A 16734-nucleotide genomic window follows, 5' to 3' on the forward strand; every position below is an offset into this window, starting at 1 on the left:
CTCTGTTTCTGGACTGTAAGATTAACTATCCCCCATTTTTGTTACAAAACTTCTACCTTTACAATTTCTGACAGTTGCAATCATAAGAATCAAAAGCATCTTATCCCCATCTCTTTTTACCACACCCATCTAGACAAGATGAAAACTATTCAGTGGGGATTCTATCTTCCCCCACACACTCTTAAACTAAACTCCCTCTTGAAACCTTGTAAGCCAGTCACTTCGTACCTTTATTGCCCCCTCATTTTAGGTAGCCAATGTTTAAGTTGCCCGTCTCTATCTACCCTGTATACAGAGGGAATAGCATTGATACTTGATGTGAAGACTCTTTCCCTCTCTGTTGGTGTTTTGAGTTACAAACTCCATGAATATAGGTCAGGTTCATCAAATTGTAGCAATTTACTCTTGTTTCCTTTATGAAAAATTGTTTTCTTTTTTATCTTACTTTAGTCGAGTTCTGATCATCAAGCCATCGAGGCTAGGTCATATGAGTACTATCTGTAAGTTTGAGTGTGCCTGTGTGTCTTGGAGCATATTTTGATATTTTTATTAAATGAAGGTTTCAATGATTTTGTAGCAATACTTTTTTACTTACCTTCCTACATTGTATATGAATGAGCATAGTAGTGTTTTTAAAGTAATCTATTGGTTAAATTTCCTTGCAAATATATTTGAAGTTCTCTGTTATTTATAGATGACCATTTCTCTCTCAGTTTGTGGTACTGTGGTGGCTTGTGTGTTATTGTGATGTTGGAAGCTATGCCCCTGATATTGTAAATACCAGCAGGGTAACCCACCATGGACATGTTTCAGTGGACTTTCAGACTAACACAGACTGAAAGGAGAGGATGACCTCTTCTGAATGGTTAGCAATGGAAAACCTTATGAATAATAGTAAAACATTGTCAGGTGTAGTGCTGGAAGATGAATCCCTCAAGTTAGAAAGCACTCAAAATACTACCAAAGAAGGGCTGCCTCCTCAAAGAAGTGCTGACCATATAAAATGAATGAATCAGCTCTTTCAAGACCTGCATTTTCTCATGGAGAATAACTCAAAATGAGAAGAAACAACTGCAAGTACCCATTAATAATCGGAATGTAGAATATACAAAGTATGAATCTAGAAAACTTGGAAGTCATCAAAAATGAAATGGAACACAAATAGATTGGTACAGTAAGCATTAGTGAATTGAACTAGACTTGCATTGGCCATCTTGAATCCCACAATCATGTGGTTTACTGTGTTGAAAGCAACAAATTAAAGATGAATAGTATCGCATTCATCTCAAAAGGGCCATTCAAGAGCTATCCTGAATTATGATGCTGTCTATGATAGGATAATATCCATACATCTACAAGGAAGACCAGTTAACATCACTATTACTCAGATTTACGCACTAACCATTTAAGTCAGTGATGATAAAATTGAAGTTTTACTGACTTCTTTACCCTGATATTACTGGTGGTTGGAATGTGAAAGTTGGAAACAGAGGAAGGATCAGTAGTTGAAAATATGATATAGAAACAAAGCTGGAGATTGCATATAGAATTTTGTAAGACCTATGACTTATTCAATGAAAATATATATTTTCAACATTTGGACCTTACTAGATGGAATACACCGGTATCAAATTGACTACATCTGTGGGAAGAGACAATGCAGAAGTTCATCAGCCCAAACTAGACCAGGGGCCAAATGTGGAACAGACCATCAATTAATCATATACAAGTTCTGGTAGTGTAGTGGGTATGAATCTGGCTGCTAACCTCAGGGTCATCAATTTGAAACTACCAGCTGTTCTGTGGGTGAAAGATGAGGCTTTCTGCTCCCGTAAAGACTTACAGCCTCAGAAACCCTGTACTAGGTTGCTATGAGTTGGAACCAACTCCACGGCACATAACCACAACAACAAGTTCAGACTGAAGTTCAAGTTCACAAAAGCCAAAATATGTCTTTGAATTTAGAGATCATCTCAAAAACAAATTTGATGCATTAGACACGAGTGACAGAAAACCAAAAGAGTTGTGGGATGATATCAGGAACATCATTCATTACAAAAGCAAAAGGTCATGAAAAAGGTAGAAAAAACCAACTAAAGTGACTGGAAGAAATGAGGAAGTAAAAGAGCTGAACAGAAAATTTCAAACATCAATTAAAGAAGACAAAGTCAAGTATTATAATAAAATGTGTATTGAAGGAAGCAGTCCAAACTGTGCTGAAGGCATTGGCAGAAAACAAGGCTCCGGTAAGTGACAGAATGCAAATAGAAATCTTTCCACAAACTTGTACAGTGCTGGGAGTACTCACTCTTCTATGCTAATGGACTTCTATGGACGACGGTTACCTGGCTAACTGACTGGAAGAGATCTATATATGTGCCCATTTCAAAGAAAGGTGACCTAGTGGAATGTGGTAATCATAGAACAATATCATTAATATCCCATGCAAGCCAAATTTTGCTGAAGATAACAGGGAGCTCCAGAAATTCTAGCTGGATTTAAAAGAGGATGTGGAATATTATTGTTGATGACAGATGGATCTTGACTGAAAGCAGGGAATACCAGAAAGATGTTTAGTTGTGCTTTATTGACTATGCAAAGGAATTTGACTTTGTACGCCATAACCGACTATGGATAGCATTGTTAAAAATGGTAATTCTAGATCACTTAGTTGTACTCATGAGGAACCTGTACATAGACTAAGAGGCAATTGTTAGAACTGAGTAAGGGAGTACTAAATGGTTTAGAATCAGGAAAGGTGTGCACCAAAGTTGTGTTCTTTCACCATATTTATTCAATCTGTAAACTAAGGAAGTAATCTGAGAAGCTGTATTATATGAAAAAGAATGTGGCATCAGTATTGAAGGAAGACTCATTAATAACCTGTGATAAGCAGATGACTCAACTCAGCTTTCCAGAAGCAAAGAAGACTTAAAATACTTATTGATAAAGATAAAAGACTACAGCTTTGATTGCACTGGATTACACCTCAATGTAAAGAAAGCAAAAATCCGCATAACTGCATCAATAAATAACATCATGATAAATGAAAAAAAGATTGTCATTGTCAAAGACTTCTTTTTGCTTGGATCTACAATCAACTCTCATGAAAGCAGTAGTCAAGAAACCACGGCATGAATTGCATTAGGCAAATCTTATGCACAAGACTTCTTTAAAGTGTTCAAGAACAAAGATGTCAGTTTGAAGAGTTACCTAAGCCATGGTATTTTCATTCACCTCATATGGTTGTGAAATGTGGATCATGAATAAGGAAGACCAAAGAAGAAAGAATGCCTTAGAATTATGGTGTTGTCAAAGAATATTGAAAGTACTATTGGCTGACAGCAAAATTGAACAAATTTATCTTGGAAGACATGCAGCCAGGATGCTCTATGAAAGCCAGCATGGTGCGACTGTCTCTCATTCTTTACACATTTTCTCAGGAAGGATCAGTCTATGGTAAAGGACGTACGTCATGCTTAGTAAAGTAGAGAGTTAGCAAAAAAGAGAAATGCTCCCAATGAAATGGATTTATACAGTAACAGCACAATGGATTCAAACATAATAATACTGTGAGGATGGCACAGCATCAGGCAGTATTTCATTCTGTTGTGCATAGGGTCGATATGGGTTGGAACCAACTCAACAACACCTAAGAACAACAAATCTTTGCAGGAGCACAAAGTCTCATCTTTATCCTGTGAAGCTACTGGTGGACTTGAACTGCTCAATTTGTGAATTGCAGTCCAGTGTTTATCCAGAGCCACCATGCTTCCCAGTACCTGTGTTGTTGTTAAGTACTGTTGACTTGGTTCTGGCAACCGTGGTTTCTTAGGAGCGACTGTTGAGCTTGAACCACCGACCTTGCAGTTCAGACAACTTTGCAGTCTAGCTCATTAACCCACAGCACCACACCAGGACTCCAGTACTTGTGTAGCATAACTTAAAAACTAGACGACTTATTTATTGTATTTAGTGACTTTAATTGAAAAGTTTATACATACGTTCAAGGAATTAAACTTTTAAGTCTTCACAGTGCTTCACACATATTAAATGTTCACACATATGAATACTGTAGTGAATTCACTTAATGTTAATACCAAGATGTGTGTTGCTGCTGTTGAGTGTCACTGAGTCTATTCTGACCCATAGCGACCATGTATAGGGTTTCCGAGGAGCCGCTGGTGGGTTTGAACTGCTAACCTGGTGGTTCACAGTCCAATATTGATCCTACAGTAACACACCAGGAGTCCAAAACCAACCTAGAGATAATGAGTTTTAGAGTTAACAATCTTTAGGTGATATTTAAAGTCATGAGACTTGGATTTTTATCTTTATTTTTTTAAATCACTGTCATGCATTGCTGTCTAGAACAGTACCTGACGTGTAGTTGCTCCTCAGATATCTCTGAGTGCATGAATGACTAAAAAGTCAAGAGCCCCTTCATTTAAAAATTAATGTAATATTGAATTACAATAAAATTATAAGCACTGAACTGCTAACTTCAAGGTTGACAATTCAAACCCACCAGCTTCTCCATGGGAGAAAGATGAGGCTTTCTGTTTCCTGTAAAGAGTACAGCTGCAGAAACCCAATCAGGATCACTGTGATGGCAGTGAGCAGTGTTTATTGAGTGCTTCATATGATAAATACTGTGATATGGTAGTAGACATTTCACTTAACTCTCTTAACAACCCTGTGAAGTACTACTAGTATCCTTGTTTTTGAGATGAGGAAATTGAAACATTTAGAGATTAGGGGATTTCCAATGCCTCAGAATTTAGACGTGATGAGGTTTGAATTTGAGCCCAGGCAACTGTATTCCAGAGCCTGGTCTCAACTTTACACTATACATCAGAAAACAAGGGAAGTGGATTTGGAAATATTCATGGAAAGCAAATAAGCAACAAATCAGAATTGTAGCCCGATGACATAATACAAAGATTGATTCTCTACTCTTGATCCCCTAATCCCAGAAGATATGTTACATTTTCTCTCCAAATGCCTTGTGCCTTTCCCACTGTGTAACTTATTTTGCAATGGTTTTGCTTTGAATAAATTGCATATGCCCATTATTTCTTTTAAAAGCTTTCTAAATACATTACTTAATTAATTTTAATGAGGTCCTGAAAACATTAATCTAGTTTCCCAATATGACTAATTATAACTGTTACTGCTAAATAATCTGTTTCAAATGAGAAACCATTTCTCTTGTACTATTTCACTGAGCATTTATCTAAAGAAAGAACAAATGAGATTTCATGAGAGACAGTTAAAAAAAATAAGCTTCTGCATATATGTGTGCAAAAGATAGAACGTTCAGTGCCTGGTGTCCTGCTGCTACTACTATTGACTGTGGCTTCCCTGGCAAGTCTTGTGACCCTTGGTTTTGTTTTGTTGTTAACTTGAGCATTGATGATTTTGTCTTTCCAGACAATCACTGAAAAACATAAGCTGAATGTTCCTGAGACGATGACTGAGGTTCTTGATGTTTCTGATGAAGAGGGTAAGAGTGTTACCAAACCTTCTATGTTATCAGTTAGGCTTTTAAACAAGGGAAAACTATCCTTTCTATCAGGGACAAGCTGGTGCAGTGGGTGTGGATGGCAGTATCTTAGCTTTCAGAATAACTGCAGCTATTCAAAAAGCGTGGGAGTTCAGAATAGTATGTTTTCTCTTGGTATTATCTTTAGTGTCTTATTAAATACAAGAACTGGAAAGTGGAAGTTGCAGGGGGGAAGAGAAATAAATGCTACCCAGTATTATGTTAAGTGCCATCTAGTTGGTTCTGACTCATAGCGACCCTGTATAGGGTTTCCGTGGCTTTAATAATAATTAATTTATATTTTATTTATGTTAAAATATATTTTTATTAAAATATCTAAAAATAAGAAGCAACAAAACCACATTCCTTACCAAAGGGATACATGAGATGTGCTTATTTAGAATCAATTTGTTAAATCACATATTGGTGATAAGCATTAAATTGGTTCAAGTTTTATAAGAATTTATGAGAAGAATGAACAATTTTAGACTAATGCATTATTGTGAATAATTTCAAAGGCACTGTCAAAGTTATGTAACTTGTATTTACTGTATAACTATATTACTGGTATTTGCTAAAATAACTTCATGTTTCATCCTAATTGTTGTCAATTAATTTTTAGCATTTATATATTTTATTTTGTGGGATCATCTTTTTTATCTTCATTTGTGTATTGAACAGCTTTAAAACATTTTGGTGACCACTTTATTCATGGGGAAGCATTTAGTGATTCAGGTACCATTAGAGGACATGGTTGGAGTGAAAGCTTTTCTTGTCTATTTATTTTTATTTACTCAATAGAAAGGACTTGCTTAATACTTAAATCTGAAATCTGGGTGTCTGTACTAATAATCTGTTCCTTTTTGAAATTACACGTTTAATATGAGTGGGCTTGTATAGGTGTGCGTTTGAGTGTTGACTTGTGTGTTAGCTTGGTGGCATAAAGCTGCAAATTTCTAATATTGTTGATGATTTCACAGTTATTATTGACATATATTAACATTACTAAATAATCTAATGAACATTATGTGAATACTTTGTCAAAACTTGTATTTCTTCTTAAAATATAACCTTAGAGAAAAAAAATCATTCTTTATAAAGCTGACACTAAATAAGCATGAACATGTTAATAATTAAGTTAGACTGCATGAAATGAATGCAGCATTCTTGTCATGTCATCATTCTTGGAGGAAGAAAAGTGTGGTAAGAATTTTAAATTAATTGTTTGTTGTTGTTAAGTGCTGTTGAGTCAGTTCTGATTCATAGCGACCCTGTACAGCGTTTCCGAGGAGCAGCTGGTGGGTTTGAACTGCCAACCTTGTGGTTCGCAGACTAGTACTGATCCTACAGTGCCACACCAGTATGGTAATTAAAACAGTAGTGGTAGTAGCTAGAAATAGAGACAAAATAGTCTTTAAAAATAGGTAAGGTGAAATTTGGCATATAAAGGGGAAAATGAACAATATGATACTCTTTTTTAGTAAGAAGGTTTCAAAGTACAAGGAATACTGCTTTAACCAAATACATTAAGTGAAAATCTAAATTAAAAGTCAAATGAAGCATATAATTATTGTTTAATTAAAAAGAATTCTTATTTACAACACAGTTTCAGAAGAATTCCAATAGCTAAGATATTTGAAGTATTTATTGAGTTCTTAGCACTTCCACTTATATGCAACTGTTTCTTGGACCTACCACTATATGGTAGTGTAGTGGTTATGAATCGGGCTGTGAGCTGCAAGGTCAGCAGTTCGAAACTACCAGTGGTTCTGCGGGAGAAAGATGAGGCAGTCTGCTCCTGTAAAGATTTACAGCCTTGGAAACCCTGTGTAGGGTCGCTATGAGTCGGAACCGACTCCACGGCAAACAACAACAACAACCACTATATAAAATATCTAAATGTGACATGCTGTGAATTCTTAAAAGACTGTTACTTATTAGCTTATTTATGAGAACTTACAGTTTGAGAGGAATATTGGATAATGATCAAGAATATCTCCTATACAGTGACCAAAAAAAGTTTCTGTTTTTAGAAAAAGTAAATACTTATAAACATTTTGTTTCCCATGAAAGAAATGCATGATGAATAGCTTTCATTTAAAAGATATATTTTGAAGTAACTTTTTTCATGTAAAGGATTTAATATGAAGGAATTCAAATAGTTGACGTTACCAACCCTTATTGTTTTTTAATGTTAAATTGTTTTCATGGAATCTGCCATTGCTGTTTCATGCTTACTCTACAAAAGCAAACAAAACAAGCCAGTATGTTTCAGAGTGGGACTGTGTGCTCTATATGATTTTTCATAAGGCTCTACAATTTTAATGTAGCATAGCATATTCAAATCCACCAGCCAATCCTGGAAACCCTGTACCACTATGAGTCAGAACTGACTTGATGACACTTAACAACAACATTCAAGCTAAGCTATCCTTCAGGCTAACTTGTTGCAAGAAACAGTCAGCATTGCACAGTCAAGAAACCAATCAACAAGTTGTCAGTGTGGTGCTATTATGTGCAAAACCATATAACTGGTTGTTGTTGTTGTGAAGTGCTGTAGAGTCGGTTCCGACCCAAAGCAACCCTGTATAGGGTTTTTGAGGAGCAGCTGGTGAGCTTGAACCGCTGACCTTGCAGTTCAAACGGCTTTGCAGTCTGGTACATTAATCCATCACAGGCTAATTAAAGTGAACATTGTACATACCTTCAAGAACCATATACATGTTAGAAGAACCCTGTATAAATGTGCTGTTGCCATTGAGTTGACTCTAACTTGAGGTCACTCTATGTACAGCAGAATAAAACATCTGTGCCATCTTCATGATAATACTCTGTGACCACTGTGTGTTTTGAGTGCCTTCTAAACTCAAAAAATAAAATAAAAACACACTACCATTGAGTCAGGCTGATGTGTAGAGACCCTGTATAGGGTTTCTGAGGTTGTAAATCTTTATGAGAACAGAAAGTCTCTTCTTTCTCCCATGGAGCAACTGGTGGGTTTTAAGGTTAGCAGCCCAGTGCTTATCCTATAGTGCCACCAGGGCTCCACCATCTAGCCTATTGTTGTCTATCGTCAAGTCGGTTCTGACTTAGAGTCACCCTGTATAGGGTTTCCAAGGAAGCACTGGTGGGTTTGGACTGCTAACCTTGCAGTTCGCAGTTCAGTGCTTTTCCTACAGCACCACACTGGAATTCTGCCTTCCAACCTGTTGTTGTTAGGTACCATCGAGTCAGTACTGACCCATAGCGACCTTATGCACAGCAGAACGAAACACTGCCCGATCCTGGGCCAACCTCACTACTATTGCCACGCTTGAGTCCATCGATGGCCAGTCTATCTTGTTGGGGGTCTTCCTCCTTTTCTCTGCCTCCCAGCCTAGGGAGCTCATTTTCCAGGAGTATAACAGACCATAGTCCGTTGTGATCCATGGAGATTTCATTAGCAGTTTTCAGAACTTTCTTCCTAACCTTCCTAGCTTGCTCTTGTTTGGAATTTCTGCAGAAACCTGCCCACTGTGGGTGACACTGCTGGTATTTGAAATACCAGTGACATAACTTTCAGCACCATAGCAACAAAAAGAAACGACTGCAGTATTACAAAGTAGCAGATGGGTACTGATGTATTATAAATTAAGCAAATATAACTAAAGGTACTGTAGGATAAGCACTCACATGCTAAACATAAGGTCAGCCATTCAAACTCAGTTCGTGAGAGAAAGATGAGTCCTTCTACTCCTCTAAAGATTTACAGTCTCAGAAATCCTACACAGAGTCATTGTGAGTTGGAATTGACTCTCTGGCAGTAGGGTTTTGTTTGGTTTTATATCATCAGCTTTTCATATCTGCAGAGGAAGAAAACATTTGACATAGTGCCATGAATTTACTGAGTCCTGGTGTGGCAGTATATGATAAACTCTGCACTGCTAGCCACAAGATTGGCCATTCAAATCCACCAGCTGCTTCTTGGAAATCCTATACAGAGTCACCAGGAGTTAGAACGAACTCAACAGCACACAACAACAACAACAAAGCAATTCATAGAAGAGTAGCACATGCTTCAGGGAGTGAAGAAGGAGCAGTATATGAAGGCCCTGAGATAGGGAAGTACAATATAGACACATAGAATAGCAAAATAATGTAGTCATTCTGTTAAGCTGGTGTGTAGAAATAGATGGGCTCAGTTGGGCAATGTTTGTATTTGTGACAATAATGGCTGAGAAATTAGAATACAATAAAGAATTTTGATTAATGATTGAAAACAATTAAATCTGCTTTTGAAACAGAGATTAAATAGCATAGGCACACTGGAGTGTCCAGGGAAGAAATGGGCAGGAAGCAGATATTTGAGGGAAAGGAAAGCAATCACTAATTATCTACAATACTATGTACAATTCTCATATAGTCACCATAACAGCCACATGAAATAGGCGAGGGATCACCCCCCCCACACACACTTTTTGTTTGCTGATTTGTTCAAGTAAAGAGACTAAGACTTAGTTGTTGTTGTTATTGTTAGGTGCCATTGAGCCAGTTTCAACTTATAGCAACTTTGCACAACAAAACAAAACACTGCCCGGTCCTGGGCCAACCTCACAAACATTGCTATGCTTGAGCCCATTGCTGCTGCCACTGTGCCAATCCATCTCATTGGGGGTCTTCCTCTTTTTCTCTGACCCTCCACTTTACCAAACATGATATTCTTCTCCAGTGAATGGTCCTTCCTGATAATACGTCTGAAGTATGAGAGACGATATCTGGCCCTCCTGGCTTCCAAGGAGCATTCTGCGTGCATTCTTCCAATACAGATCTGTTTGCTCTTGGCTGTCCATGGTACTTTCAATATTCTCCTCTACCACCATAACTCAAGTGCATCACTTCTTCTATGGTCTTCCTTATACACTGTCCAATTTTCACATGCATATGTGGTGGCGCTGTGGGTTAATGCATTAGTACAAAGCCATTTGAACTGGGTCACTATGAATCAGAACCAACTCGACAGCACATAGCAACAATAACCTATTTAGTAGAGTTCTGACTCAGTGTTTTAGGATTTAAGGTTTGTCATGGTTCTCATCTGGTATTTGAAACAATGTTATGAATACTGTTTCCTACAAACTGCAAAGAATCAATATATTACAAGCTTTTTATCTTAAGTAAAGATTCTGATGTTTTGATATCTGAAAACTATACTGTAGTTTATATTTAGTGGTACATTTAACCATGACCAGCCTCTGTAGGATAAAGATCTCCAGAGCACAGGAATAAACTAAGGGAAACAGTCCCAAGGGTTCCCATCCTGACAAGCAGAAAGAGATTTTCTGAAATGTCACTAGGCTCTCTCCTATCAACAAGCAGCTTTCCGGCTGAGATACTGGAAACTAATGGAAACCTGAAACCTTACTAAGTATCTCATGTTCACACTAGAAATGAGTGTGTCAAAGGAAACGACAGATGCACCTCCTTATTTCATACCGATACTTCACTCCAAAGACTTTGTGAGTGAAGTGTGTACAAACCACCCTTCACAAATCTTTAGAAAATGGAATGCTGAAGTCACATTTCTACAGGTATTTTGAACTGTTACACACCCTTGAGTCCCATCTTATAACTTAACAGTGATTGAAATATGGGTCTGGAGTTCATGAGAGGGGTCTGGGTTGGATATAACTTTATGTTTAATTAGTATGTGTATGGTCATACAAGTCCTAACATGATGATATGTCATATAGGAAACATTGAAAGGAATGGAGACTAGGAAAAAGCCTAAAAGAGATAGGGGGAAAATAGGACAGGTTTAGTGTCTGAGAAATTAAGGAGGGTAGATATCCAAAAAGGGAATTACCTTTTGGCCACTGCTTATTTGCTAAAATTACCAAGTCTGTGTTTAATAGTTTCCTGGTGTGGTGCCGTGGGTTAAGGTACTGGACTGCAAGATCAGTTTTAACTTCAAGGTTGGTGGTTCAAGCTTACCAGTTGCTACTAGGAAACCCTAAACAGGGTCACTATGCCTCTACCTCTTTGGAAGGACAGGATGTTGACAAAAGAGTGAGGTTGATGATGAAGGTAAAGTAAGATGATGGGGACAGGGGATGAGAATTCAAAGGCAGGGGTGTAGGTTAGCCATGAACTGGCAGAATGTCACCACTCTACCAAAATAGGAATCTTGGTGTGGTGCTGCAGGATAATGCGCTGGACTGCAAGGCCGGCAGTTCAAACTCGGCAGCAGCTCCTCAGAAACCCTATACAGGGTCGCTATGAGTCAGAACCGATTTGACAGCACTAGGATTAACAACCAAAGTAGAAGACCAGAATAAAATTGTCTTATTGTATGGGCGTATTAATTTAAAAAGAATCTTTGAGCTACACCCGTATTTTCTAAGTACGTATTAAATTGGGCAATTTTTATTTTCCCAAAACTAATATTTCATCTTGTACCAATTTCAGTAGACTTTTCTACTTTCCCTCTCGTGATCGCGCTTGTTGTTAAGTACGGTGGAGTCACTTCCGACCCATAGCGACCCTGCACAGGGTTTCCGAGGCTGTAAATCCTTGCGGGAGCAGAAAGCCTCATCTTTTTCCCACAGAACAGCTGGTAGTTTCGAACCACCGACCTTGAGGTTAGCAGCCCGATTCGTAACCACTACGCTACCAGAGCTCCATATGATTGCACTATTGTGTAATATACTTTTTTCCACGGGTGTTCAGAAACAGATGTTTTATGATGGCACTGGCAAGATTAGTCCCCAAACTGGCACAGTTCCAGATAATTTTAAATATTAGGTTAGGAACTACTCACCATACGGTCTTAGCTTCATTGGGTAATTTCTGAAGCATAATCAAGATATCAGCATATATACTTAAAGGCCATGTTGTTGTGTGCATTCCAGTCAGTTCCTACTTATAGCAGCTCTGTATAGGGTTTCCAAGAGCAGTTGATGGGTTTGAACTGCAGACATTATGGCTACCAGTCTAATGGGTATCTTACAAGTGTCTCTAAACCCCGTAGATTTCACTTTAATTAACACTGAGCCCAGGAGGAGATGTTTTACACAGTAACTGTATTAGTCAGTTAACATTGTAACTAATCCATTGGAATGCAAAGAATGAGAATATAAAGGACATCCAATGTCTCAAGAATTCAGTATAATAAGAGGTATTTTAAATTGTATCTTGACTTGTACCAGAGTCACACATATTTGATTAAAAATGTATTCTGCAAATTGCTTTTTTGTACCTTCTGATAAGATTTAATGTGTTTTAGAGGTCTGGTTCACATAGTTCATTTGCATGTTCTACAAGATAAAACTTAAAAACTGTGCCCGCTTCTTTAAACTTTAAATGATTCCAACTTGTCTGTCCATTTCTGTTTATTTTCTCCTTTTCTTTCATTCACCCTTACAAATCTTCTACCCATCAAGAGATGACTATGTTGTTGTTGTTAAGTACCGTGGAGTTGGTTCTGATTCATAGTGACCCTACACAGGGTTTCCGAGGTTGCAAATATTTACGGGAGCAGAAAACCTCATCTTTCTCCAACAGAACAGCTGGTAGTTTCAAACTGCTGACCCTGAGGTTAGCAGCCCATTTCGTAACACTATGCTAAAGCTTTAAATGCAAGCATTATTTTATTAAGGAGTTTTGAGTGCTTTAAAGAACCAAAAACTTAATTATTTTGTATGGCATTTGCTCCCTCTGACCATTTTAGCTGTTCAAAAGTCTGCGGTGAGTACTGGTAGATTAGGAGAAGCGAGATGAAATGGAAATGCAAACTACTTCTTAGGAGGGACTGGATGCCCTTAATAGGGTGCTGTGGTTGCTATTAAGTGCCTTTGAGTCAGTTCCAACCCATAGTGAGTTTGAATCACCAACCTTGCAGTTCAAACCGACCTCATGGTCAAGTTCTTATCCTACAGCGCCACACCAGAACTCCTTACCTGAGTGGTAGCTGGAAATTTACCCAGGAGAAAGATCACTTATATTGACTTGTTTGGAATGGGAAGAGGAGATGGCAACGTGGGAAAAAGAAATATGCAGAGAGAAACAAAAAGATAAGAGAAGTTGTATAAATTCAAGCCAACGTGGTTTTTAAAAAATTTATTTTTTTTGGTGAAAATATACACAGCAGATCATATACCCATGTAATACTTTCTACATGTACATTTTAATAACATTGGTTCCATTCTTCATGTTGTGTTACCATTCTCTCTATCTCTGGCTATATGTTTCATCTCTATTAACTTAGACTCATTACCCCATAAACCACTCATCTGTGCTGTAGAGTTATTATTGCCATTTTTTAAAAATAATTTTAAAAAAAAACACAATGATTAAGCTAACATTCTTTACTAATTCAGCTAAACTACTGTTTAGTTTGAAGATGACTTTAATGGTTTTCGTTCAAAGTTCAGATGTTTTCTCAAGGTAACAGATTCAGGGATCTCTCCAACTTCAATGGAATCAGTAAGTCTGGATTTTGTTAGAAATTGGAGATTCCTTAGCACATTGTCCACCCATTTGGTTAGGACTCATCTACCTCATTTTTACAGAAATAGCATGTCTGGTCTGTTTTTTGTTTTGCCAGAGGTACCTTCCTCTATGAAGTATTTTCATAAGTGTGATATGCTAATTTTGTTATTGTTAAATGCCATTGATTGGCTTATGAGTCATAGCCACTCTGTGTAGGCATTGCAAGCTTGAGTTTGAACTGCCAAACTTGCAGTTAGCAGTCTGGTGCTTATCCTATAGCTTATGCTTATGAAAATACCTCAGGAGAGGAGGGATGGCATGGTTGTTAAAAGAATGTAGAATGCTAGTGTTGTTGTTATTGTGGTTAATTGCCTTTGAGGCCATTTTGACTCATAGAGACCCTGGATTTCTGAGGCTATAAATCTTTTAGGTGAACAGAAACTCTCATCTTTCTTCTCCAGAATGACTGATGGGCTCCAACTACTGACCTTCTGCTTAGCAGTCCAGTATTTATCCTACAGATCCACTGCACGACCTTAGCATGCTAGTGTTATTTGATTAAAAAAAAGTATTGAGTGTTAGATCAAAACCTTTGGCCATGGAAGTCAGGAACCATCCAGTTCTTCTGGTCTCATAGCAAAATGGAGGCAAGTAGAAATGTAGCCAAGTTCCTTCTTGGATTCCTGAGGCTTTTTCATGTGTTACTCTACACAAATAGAGGCACACTGTTGTAGCTTGGATGGCCCCTAGAAAGTTTTTAAAATCCCAGGCGCTATTCACCAACTGGAGGGTCGAACAGAAGCTCTAAAAACAGACCAATTGGCTGGACAATCCCCACAAGCCACAACCCTAAGCCTTCAAACCAAGAGAATGAATTCCATGAAGTGTTTGGTTGGTTGTACCTAAAGTAGTCTCAGCAGCTGGTTCTTCTTTTTTTGCTATTGTAAAGTTATATATAATGCAACAGTTACAATTTCACTCTTTTTCTTGTGTACAACTTCATGATATCAGTTACGTTGGTTAAGCTGTGTTACCCTTAATCAACACCAATTTTCCCATCACCATAAACATTAACTCACTACTTCCCATTTAATGATTCCCTCTTTCCCTCCCTTCCTAATAGCCACAAGATAACCATTATTTTGTTGTTGTCGTCTGCCTGCAAGTCAGTTCCAAGTTATAGTAACCCTGTATAAGATTTTTGATAGCAACTGGTAGGTTTGAATTGCCGACCTTGTAGTTACCATTTCGTTGTTTATCCTACAGCACCACACCAGGGCCATTAGTCTCTCTATATTTTCTTGTTCTTGTAATTTCATATGAATGTGGTCATGCAGCTTTTGTTCTTGTATGTATTCTTTCATGACTGACTTATTTCACTCAGAATAATGTCTTCGAGGTTCATCTGTGTCATAGCATGAATCAAGACTTTTTCTGTACAGCTGAATAGTATTCCATTGTATATATATACCTTATTTTGTTTATCCATTCATCCATTGGTGGACTCTTAGGTTGTTTCACTGTTCTGTTATTATGAATTGTGCTGCTGTGAACATGTTGTTGTTGTTATTAAGTGTTGTCGAGTCTGTTCTAACTCATAGTGACTCTGAGCAGCTGGTGAATTTGAACCAACAACCTTGAGGTTCAAACTGACCTTTTTTTCCAGTGTATTATCCTACAGCGCCACACCAGGACTCCATGGGGGTGGGGGTGGTTGTGTGCTGTGGAGTTGGTTCTGACTCATAGCAGCCCTATATAGGATTTCCAAGGCTGTAAATTTTTATGGGAACAAAAAGCCTCCTCTTTCTCCCATGGAACTGCTGGTAGTTTCAAACTGCTGACCACTGGATTAGAAGCCCGACTCGTAACCACTGTGCTCACAGGACTCCGTAGGTGAGCACATGTGTCTGTTTGTGTGACTACTTGGAATCAGAACTGAGTCTGCAGCACTAAACAACATCTATGGGTATATAAAGGGACTTTAAAATATTCATGGACTCAATTTTAGTGGACTTAAAAGCTAATGGATTTTTTCCAAAAACATTTTGAAGCCCCTTCATTTACTTAGTAGTAATTGCTGGGTCATGGGTTATTTTGTTTTTAATTTTTTGAGTGCAACTTGGGTTTTAAATCATCTTTTTTGGCCTCTTTCTCAAGGGATCCATAAGTACAGCTTAAATTATGCCTGTATTAGGTTATAGATTCTGCATCCAATCACTCTCTTAAACAGAGGTGGAGTTTTCTTAAATATGAACAAAGTTTTAATATTGTTTTCTAAAAATAGTTTAGACTTATACCCTAAGTAGAAAATGCCTGTTTTGGTAAACTTATTCTTAGAATTGATCTTGGATTTCTGTTTTTGTTTTTTTTTTCTTTCAGAAATAAATAAATAGGTGGCCAATTTATTTGACTCATAAAGACACACTTACATAAATGTTTACCAAGAGAGGAAAAAATAGTAGGAAAAATGTGAAAATGAGTCCTTCAGGCTCTCTGACAGCATGTCTCATCTTCTTGATCTCATTTTTATATGGCGTTTGCCATTACTCACCAGCATGAAAATTTGTAATTGCCAGGTTGTTCTACTTAGCATTCTGTAAGCGAGTTGTTGTTGTTGTTGTTAAGTGCCGTCGAGTCGGTTCCGACCCATAGCGACCCTGTACAGGGTTTCGAGGGTGTAAATCCTTACGGGAGTAGAAAGCCTCATCTTTCTCCCGCGGAGC

General features: G+C 37.8%; 1 protein-coding gene across 1 annotated transcript in view; it reads left to right on the forward strand.

Moving 5' to 3' along the window:
• Window positions 1-16734, forward strand: part of ANK2 (ankyrin 2, neuronal) — a 514556-nt gene that overhangs the window by 404406 nt on the left and 93416 nt on the right. The window contains exon 23 of the mRNA XM_006872258.1: window positions 5434-5506. Within this exon, the coding sequence (XP_006872320.1) occupies window positions 5434-5506 (73 nt within the window). The remainder of the gene's footprint in view (window positions 1-5433; window positions 5507-16734) is intronic.

The sequence above is a fragment of the Chrysochloris asiatica genome, unplaced genomic scaffold (assembly GCF_000296735.1).
Source record: "Chrysochloris asiatica unplaced genomic scaffold, ChrAsi1.0 scaffold00188, whole genome shotgun sequence".
NCBI lineage: Eukaryota > Metazoa > Chordata > Mammalia > Afrosoricida > Chrysochloridae > Chrysochloris > Chrysochloris asiatica.